At 44.2% G+C, this 9,530-nt stretch overlaps 1 protein-coding gene across 2 annotated transcripts; it reads left to right on the top strand.

Moving 5' to 3' along the window:
- Nucleotides 1-4,369: 4,369 nt before the first annotated feature.
- On the top strand, nt 4,370-9,321 carry pck1 (phosphoenolpyruvate carboxykinase 1 (soluble)). Of its 2 annotated transcripts, none has more exons than XM_034585213.1 (10): nt 4,370-4,505; nt 4,872-5,174; nt 5,604-5,788; nt 5,943-6,146; nt 6,377-6,564; nt 6,685-6,847; nt 6,938-7,162; nt 7,337-7,468; nt 7,575-7,670; nt 7,913-9,321. In XM_034585213.1, the coding sequence occupies exons 2-10, from the start codon at nt 4,951-4,953 to the stop codon at nt 8,368-8,370; spliced, it is 1,875 nt and encodes a 624-aa protein (XP_034441104.1). In that variant the 5' UTR covers nt 4,370-4,505; nt 4,872-4,950; the 3' UTR covers nt 8,371-9,321. The 2 variants fall into 2 exon arrangements, with proteins under 2 accessions (XP_034441104.1, XP_034441105.1); XM_034585214.1 differs by having other exon boundaries at nt 4,377-4,505; nt 4,934-5,174.
- Nucleotides 9,322-9,530: the final 209 nt, after the last annotated feature.

The following is a 9,530-nucleotide window of genomic DNA, read 5'->3' as shown; positions in this document are numbered from 1 at the left end:
CAGTAAAATGAAATAAAATGTCCCTGTTAGTAAAGGAAACTCAGAACAGTGGAAGAGGTGAAGCCTCAGATTTTATTTAAACAAAATGTCTTCATTCAAAGTCAGTCAAAAAGTATTTTAGGTCATCATATTAAATATTGTTCCTCTAGTAGTCTCGACCCTCCTGGTTCACGACCACCTCAGCGCCACCTGCTGGCACGTGACCACAAACTTCTCCTTTTACCTTCAGCTCGGATCCGTCTACAACCCTCATCCCTTCATCATTTCACCCTCATCCCTTCTTCACTTTCATCTGTATTATTTGCATTCAATATTTTCAAACTCATATCTTAACTGATGTGATCTTTGTTAGTGATCAGTATCCGTGATTTTTACAAAAATATTTATGACAGTATTTTAAATGTAAGTATTTTCCCGACAGATAATGTTGATAATGTCCTGAACACTTCCAGAGCTGGACGAGGAATATTCAGACAGGAGCAGGTTCTCCTCTGACTGTGGTAACTTTCACTCACTGTTTGTCGACATGTGCAAGAACTACACGGATGACGTATTTACTCTGTGTGTTATCAGGCTTCACCAGGACCTGTTACCTCATCTGCTGCTGTTTGCTGTAAGATTTGAAAAACACAGTGCCGAGACCAGATCGATGCAGAAAGACACGCTTCCTCTAAACCCACAACTTTCTCTCTTTCCTGTTTTCTGTCTTTCAGGCCTGATGACGAACTTTTACATCCGTGATAAGTTGTTTGATTTTGTTCACACGTGTCTCTTTTCTCAGCAGCGGCAGAGAAACTAACTTTATATGTTCCACACTAAAGCAATGATGATTATTGAGCAAATAGATGAGGAAAAATACAGATTTTTGTCAAATGCTATCAAAAGTTTGATAGTTTTCTAAGAAGCAAGATCATTTAAAAAAGAAATCAGTGCAATTACCTGGTTTCATAAGGAGACTGTTGGGCCTGAGCTGAGGTTTACTCTCTACTCTGACGTTCTAATTGATGATTTATTACTTTTTGGACAAAGACAAGAAATCTGACCATGTGTGCATCCAAAACCTTTGTCCTTTAGTTGTGTGTCTCTCGGCTCTGTCCCGTCTTGTGAACATGTCGAGCTCAGCAGCTGCAAAACCTACAAAAACAAGTCAACAGGAAGGAGCGGAGATAACATGTCTCCTCCTGCCGGTTGAACACAGAGCCTGGTTTATATTTGACACTTTAATGCACTGGAGGTTCCCAATGTATAAACTCAGGTTAAACATACACAGTGCAGACATAAACCATATCGGAGGATGTCCTAACCACTGACAAACATTTTGTCCTGCCAGCTCTCACACAACAACAGCTCATGTTGATGGGGACAGAACACAAACAGCAGCTTTTCATCTTATTTTAACTTTTCCCTACAATGGTTACCGGGTTTTATTTAAATCTTATTTTCCATAAATTTTTCTACAACTATTGTTATTCTACTATTTTTGTGAAAATTCAACTTTCGATTCAATGTTTCATGGATGAAACCTGCAACATAAAGTTTATTTTTATTATTATACCAGGGATTGAAAACATGAATATGAAATGAGAAGCTAAACCTTTACAGCATCAGTGTTAAAGTAGAAGTACATTGACAGTCATATTGATGTATTAGTTGCGTCATCGCTACGTTGAGGTACATGTGAGGGGAAAGTTGAGTCAACACATTTCAAACAATGTGGCTGCACCAGTCCGACGCTAACGCACAGACGCACGAACACGCGGCTCACAAAACAACATTATCAGTTGTTGTTGAGCAAGTTGCACTGATGAAAGTTGTTCAGTCAGCGCTGCCGTATCAGTGTTTTTGTCCAGAGAGGGTCTCGTAAATGTTCTGAGCTGCACACACACACACACACACACACACACACACACACACACACACACACACACACACACACACACACACACTAATCCATACCTTACACACACACACACACACACACACACACACACACACACACACACACACACACACACAGCCACACACACTAATCCATACCTTACACACACCTGTTTGAAGTCAATCCTGCAAAAACAAACATTTGTTCAAGGTCTCATTTTATAATATAGCTGCAAATCTGCTGTTGAGATTTTCTTCTTCTGGTGTGTTGGCCGTCACAGGGGTGACCTCCAGTCTGCAGGGGAGCTGTTTGTTGTGAACACACTGAGACACCACTGGTACAAAACTCATCTCAATGAAGTTTAACACAGAGATTCTTCCTAGAAAGTATTATGAGCTACATTCAGAAAAACTGTGGAATAAAACGTCCCCTTCCTGTGGTGCAGGACCAATGGAATAACACTTTTTTATTAACTGCAGACCTTTAAACTGCATTGGTTTTGAATATATAACTATGAGTTCAGTTCAGAATGTGTAAATTCCAGACATAGAGACAGAAGAGAAAAGGTTGTTTCTGTTTGTAACGTCTTACTTGATGAATAAAGTCTTTCACAAGTTTTCTAAGAATCTCATTATCGGGAAGCTTCGTCCGTCCTGTCCCTTTTGTCCGATAGCGGAGAGTTTCCTACTTTACATCACAAACATTTTCTAGTTTTGTTGTGTGATTACTGAAAATCCTCGACTGATTGTCAGAGTATAAACCAGCGTGTTTTCAATCCTGTGAGACGCTCAAGGTTTTCTTGTTTTTGATACGGCAGGTCATACTTTACATTTTCCTCGAAATTCTTAAGATTACAGCAAGTACACAGCTACAGGTATTTTATAAACCTTTTTAATTGTCCATCATAGAAAAATTTGTTATTTGCAAAGATGAACTTAAAATGCAAAGGTGATCTTACACTTTAAGATCAAGATTAAAGTTGAAGATCCTGTGGATATTTTATCATCAGGCCGTTACTCAATCGAGACGACTGTTCAGGAAATGATGGAAAGGCTTGTTGTGGCAATTCTGCAATCCCACTCTGACAACGAGGAACGAGACACAATCATGATCGATCAGAGGGGAAATTAACGTGATTCCATTGTGCATGATCACAATGTTACAGTTCCCTCACAGGCTGAACCATGAATGTCTGTGGAGGTGATTTACGTTAATTCTGAAAAGCCAAGAGGAGCCTCTATGTTTGTACCAATGTTTTTAAACCTCTACAACTTAATAACACAGTAACAGAGAAGCTAACGTACAACACACACACACAAACCTTATAGGGCTCTGACACCGCAGGCCTGTACCTGCCAGTTAACAACCGTGTACATTTTGTTCTGTAACTGCAACAATAAAATCAAATGAAATAAGTCAAAATGCACCTTGGACTCTGTGACACGTAATAATGTTACATATGTTACATATACAGAAATAACCAAAAAGACAGAAACTAAAGAAAGCAAATCAGATTCGGCAACAAAATGCATTTTTCATTACGGTCACGATAAATACAAATTTAATTACCTGACTTGAATTGAGCTTTAACATCATCAACAGCAAACAACCGATCCAGGTTTTCCCTGTCGGACCAGATTAGTTTTCAGTGTTTCTTGGAAAAGTATAAAACAGGAAATGGGACGTGTTCTCCCACAGTGTGACAGTGTGTTCTCCTTCTGAGGATTTTATAATGTGTGTCAGATGAAGAAGTTGTCCTCAGGAACTTTAAGGTTCATTTGGGGTTTGTCCTGTAAGTTTTAATAAGTTAATGGATGCTATAAAAACAGGGTTAAGACGTCATGATTGACAGCTGGGCATCAGATCTAAGGGGTCATCAGAGGAAAATGAAAGACAAAGTAAAACTTTAGCCGATGGAGAACTGTGTCACTTTAATCATGAAGGAATAACGTGATCATCAAAACTGGTCCAACTACAACTGTCAAACCTTTAAAGGATAAATGTGTCAGCCTTATCTCAGCTGCCGCACACACACACACACACACACACACACACACACACACACACACACACACACACACACACACACACACACACACACACACACACACACACATTCCCCTCCCTGACCTTTGACCTACCAAGGGCGAGCCCCTGTCTTCCAGCCAATAAAAAGTCAGTCAGCCGGGCTGCCCACGTCACAGATCAGCTCACGATGTCGAACCCTGAACTTACATCATTTAGTGACGTGGGTCAAAGTTGAACTGCAGCTGCTGGGGGGGGGGGGGGGGGTTACCACACCGAGTGGACACAGTGAAAACTGTGTGTGTGTGTGTGTGTGAGTGTGTGTGTGTGTGTGAGGCAGAGAGAACTGGTTACGTGAAGACGATGTTACGTCCCGTTGCTTAATAATTCCCCAGCAGCCACACACACTCCCTCACCCCTCCTCCTCCTCCTCCTCCTCTTAATGGGACATACCAGCCTATAAAAAGAAGGAACCCTCTCCAGCAGACACAACTGACCGAGACAGAGGAACAGACCTCAGCTCTCTCCTGAACGCAGCCCACAGACCCCTCAGCTGTTGAGGCCAAGCTGAAGGCTTCCTGCTCCACACGAACTCCTGAAGGTAACAAGCCGGGTTCTCTCTCTCTCTTGCTTTTCAGCCGCGATGCACAGGGAAGCTGTTGCATCATCCAGCAGCTCTGTCACATTTTTAACCAGCAAAATACTTTAAATCTGACAAATGAACGAGTGTGAACGCTGACTCTCGCTCTTCAGCTTGTTCGGAAATCCTTATCAGGCGATCTTTTGAATTTTAAAAATGGGCGCTGACGTTGACACTTACCTTGTGACGTCCTCACATCCCATTGACTCTTCACCATCATGCATTTCAGCTTGATTCAGCAAAGCATTTCACTTGGTGGTTGTAACTGAGCGTAATCTTGACCCTTCTTGTTTTTCTCCTCTTTCTTTCCCATCCTCGACCTTTCAGGCTCGTCCACTCCTTCTATTCCTCTCTCGTCTCCTTCTCTCCGTCTTCCGCTCTCTCTCCAGTCCGGACCACCTCCGACATGCCTCCTCAGCTCCAGTCCGAGAACCAGAGCGGACCCAGAGTCCTGCAGGGCGACCTCAGCGCCCTCAGCCCGGCCGTCAGGGAGTTCGTGGACGCCAACGTGACCCTGTGCCAGCCCGACTCCCTCCACATCTGCGACGGCTCGGACGAGGAGAACCGAGCCATCCTGACCCAGCTGGAGGAGCAGGGGATGATCAAGAAGCTCAGCAAATATGAAAACTGGTGAGTTCTCCTGGAGTTCAGGTTCAGTTTTAGATCTTGGGTCTTAGATGGATTTCTGAGCTGTCAGAGCTGAGGCTGTTTTCCTGATGCAACCTGCAAATCACACATCATGTTGTCGATACAGACAATGAGCATCAGTCTGACGTCAGCCTCTGTGCATAAACAACAAACCATGGAAAGATTCATGTTCTCAAAAACCTGTAAATCCAGCTTGTTCAGTCCCACACCTGACAGGCCAGCTGACGTCACACAAACATGAGCTCAGATAGCACGGCCCTCAGGCGAAAACTAATCATTTAATACATTTTTTTGTACGTCATTTTATACTCATGAACTTGTTTTGACTTTGCACAAAAAACTAAAGCGTGACAAAAAACTGGAAGATAAAACCTCAATGTCGTCTTCTTCCTCCTCTTCCTCCTCCTGCAGCTGGTTGGCCAGGACCGACCCGAGGGACGTGGCCCGCGTGGAGAGTAAGACGGTGATCGTGACCAGGGACCAGAGGGACACGGTGCCCACGCCGCTGGGAGGCGGAGTCAGCCAGCTGGGACGCTGGATGTCCCCGGAAGAGTTCGACAAGGCCATGGCTCAGCGGTTCCCCGGCTGCATGAAAGGTGGCGCAGAGAAAATTAAATGTTTGATTCCAATTACCCTGAAAGTCACATTTCATAGGACGAACAAACAAATACAAAAACATTTGTAAACCAAAAAGAACATTTTGGAAAATACAACTTCTTAATGTTAACTTGTCTGACTCTCCGTCCTCAGGCCGCACCATGTATGTGATCCCCTTCAGCATGGGTCCGGTGGGCTCCCCCCTCTCGAAGATTGGCGTGGAGCTGACGGACTCTGCCTACGTGGTCGCCAGCATGAGAGTGATGACTCGCATGGGGAAGGCCGTGCTGTCGGCTCTGGGAAACGATGACTTTGTCCGCTGCTTGCACTCCGTCGGCTGTCCGCTGCCGCTCAAAAGTATGTCAGCAACGTCATCCTGTTCCTGAAAAATACTTGTGCAACTGCTTTACTTCTGCAAATACTGCAGCTACAGCTGTTTCCATTTAGTCTCCCCTTATGAAACTTTTAAATTCACTACATCCAGATCTTTTTTATTTGGATCTGCACCAAATTTCACAACCTCAAATACCTCAAATACAAACTGTCCACCGATAACATTTTAACCACTTTGCTGCTTCGTCATCCAGAGCCCCTGGCGAACAACTGGCCCTGTAACCCGGAGGAGACGTTAATCGCTCACATCCCGGACCGCAGGCAGATCGTTTCCTTTGGCAGCGGTTACGGAGGAAATTCGCTCCTGGGCAAGAAGTGCTTCGCCCTTCGCATCGCCTCGCGCATCGCCAAGGAGGAGGGGTGGCTGGCTGAGCACATGCTGGTAAGGAAGAGGAAGGAATACATGAAAACAAGTTTAACATTCAGGGATCGATTCCACCCGTCCATCCAAAACTCTACAACCTATCCAGTCTTAACAAACTAAATATTTCTTCCTGTTCAGATCCTGGGCATCACCAACCCTGCTGGAGAGAAGAAGTACATGGCCGCAGCCTTCCCCAGCGCCTGCGGGAAAACTAACCTGGCCATGCTCTGCCCCACGCTGCCGGACTGGAAGGTCGAGTGTGTGGGAGACGACATCGCCTGGATGAAGTTTGATGATGAAGGTGAGAGGAGAAGCACACTCTTAAATTCAGATTAACATCAGGGATATAACAAGTAAAGAAATATTAACATTTCCCGTTTCCCTTCATCAGGAAACCTACGTGCCATCAACCCAGAGAACGGCTTTTTCGGCGTTGCCCCAGGAACCTCGGTCAAAACAAACCCCAACGCCATGGCGACCATTGTCAAGAATACCATCTTCACAAATGTTGCAGAGACCAGCGATGGCGGTGTTTACTGGGAGGGGATGGACCAATCGCTGCCTGAGGAAATCACCCTCACTTCCTGGAAGAACAAGCCCTGGAGCTCAGAAGACGGTAAGACCTTCACAAGATGAAAAAGACATTAGAAAGAATGAAAAATGTAGGGAAATGAAATTAGAGACAATGGAAGGTCAAAGATTATTCGTTTGACAATACTTGGACAAATTTAAAGATTGAGGACAAGAGTTAGAAAAAAAAGCTTACACTCGTGTCTTTCTCTCTCCACAGGCGAACCCTGTGCTCATCCCAACTCTCGTTTCTGCACTCCGGCCGGCCAGTGTCCCATCATTGACCCGCAGTGGGAATCCCCAGAGGGAGTCCCCATCGAGGCCATCATATTTGGAGGGCGCAGACCAGAGGGTGAGAAGGAACTGGGTGGAAAACCTGGAAACTATATCACTGATAAGAGAGAGGAAAGCAGAACGGGAAAGACTCTTGTCTAACTTGTGACTCTGGTTGGTTTCAGGTGTCCCTCTGGTGTACGAGGCCTTCAACTGGCAGCATGGAGTGTTTGTTGGAGCGGCCATGAGGTCGGAGGCTACTGCTGCAGCTGAATACAGAGGTCAGGATCTGTTCACGACATACGTTTATCTGAGTTTTATCACGAGCGAATCAATTCTTCTCAGCTGAAGGATCATGTTTGTCATTTAGTACAATGTGATCTTGGGATTAACGGCATAAAAACAAGTTATCTTGGCTTGGACATGAAACACACTTCAAATACACCACTAATACATTCATTACTGTAGTTTACCGGAAGTCGGAAAGATAGTTACTCATCCCCCGTCTCCGTCTTCTCTCCAGGAAAGGTCATCATGAATGACCCATTCGCCATGCGCCCCTTCTTCGGCTACAACTTTGGACAGTACCTCTCTCACTGGCTGAGCATGGCTGAGCGTCCCGGGGCCAAGCTCCCCAAGATTTTCCACGTCAACTGGTTCCGCAAGAGCCCGACCGCCGGCTTCCTCTGGCCTGGTTTTGGCGACAACATCCGTGTTCTGGACTGGATGTTCAGAAGGGTGAATGGCGAGGCCGGCGCCATGCCCTCCGCCGTGGGCCACCTGCCTTGCCACGGCTCCCTGAACCTCCAGGGTCTGCAGAGCGATGTGGACCTGGATGAGCTGTTCTCCCTGGATCAGGAGTTTTGGCAGAGGGAGGTGGAAGAGGTGAGGAACTACTTCACCACGCAGGTGAATGACGACCTGCCCGACGAGATCACACATCAGCTGCAGCTCCTGCAGCAGAGAGTGAAGCAGATGTGAGGAGGGAAAACCAGAGGGGACACGTTGGGCATGTTGGTGATTCTACAGCTTGTCCTACACATTGTAGAATGGAGAAGATAGAGGAGTTCCACAAGGTTCTGTGTTGGGACCAATGTCTTTTACCTATTATATGCTTCCTGAAGGCAATATCATCAGAAAGCACCATGTGAACATCCGTTGTTATGCAGATGACACCACGCTGTATTTATCTATTTGCCGTAAATTGGATTTAATTGAACTTAAATCATTCTAGAACATGACAGAAATTTTACAACAACATTGTAGAATAGAATTTTATTAATTCTAGAACATGTCAGAAATTCTAGAAGAGAAATATTTTAAATTCTGGAACAGAATGTGAGAAATTCAAGCATATTTCACTATTGTTTTTCTGAGGGAATGTTTTTACGAGGGACGCAATTTCTTTTGAGGATTTCTTGCTGATTTTTTATACTTTTTAAAATTGTGCAATTTGTTTATTTGTTCGCTAGAAATAATCTGTTTGTTGAGATTTATTTTTTGGGGGAAAAAAACTGGGAATCGTCACATGAACAAATGGAACATTCGTCATTCACCCCCACTCGTTAGCACCAAGACTTCTGATCTGAAGGGGAAGTGTCTCCTCTCGATCCACCGTGGAGCTGCTGCACAAGCACAACGTTTTAAACTTATGTTTAAATATATTCTCCAACTGTTCAACTGCTATTTAATAATAACTTATTATCGGTGCACATCACACAATCCTCGCCGCGTGGATTCATATGGACCAAAGAGTAAATAAGTCCAGGTTGACTCAAGTTTGTTTGATCTCTCAAATATGAGGGAAATATATGTTTTCTGTTCCTGATGTATTTTTTTTGTCTTAAATTATTTTTATACTGTCTCAGTCTCTAGGTTCTGTTTTGTTTTACTCTTGAATAACACAGAACAAAATAAAGGTATTTAAACGTATCAGGGATTCAGCCTCGTTTCTTAAAGGGTCTTGTTACTGCTGTTATTATTACAGATTATTAAAAAATAGAAATCAAACCTCCTCCGCAGGAATTCCTCATTTACAGACTCTGGAGGACAAACAGTTTCATATGTGTTTAGATGAGCATCTGTATGATACGACAAAAAACATTTCTGTTTGATAATCATGCAGGTCAGGAAAATGGCAC

The sequence above is a fragment of the Hippoglossus hippoglossus genome, chromosome 5, assembly GCF_009819705.1.
Source record: "Hippoglossus hippoglossus isolate fHipHip1 chromosome 5, fHipHip1.pri, whole genome shotgun sequence".
Classification (NCBI taxonomy): Eukaryota; Metazoa; Chordata; class Actinopteri; order Pleuronectiformes; family Pleuronectidae; genus Hippoglossus; species Hippoglossus hippoglossus.
Note: the sequence above shows the minus strand (reverse complement) of the source record. Positions and strands in the feature narration are given on the sequence as shown.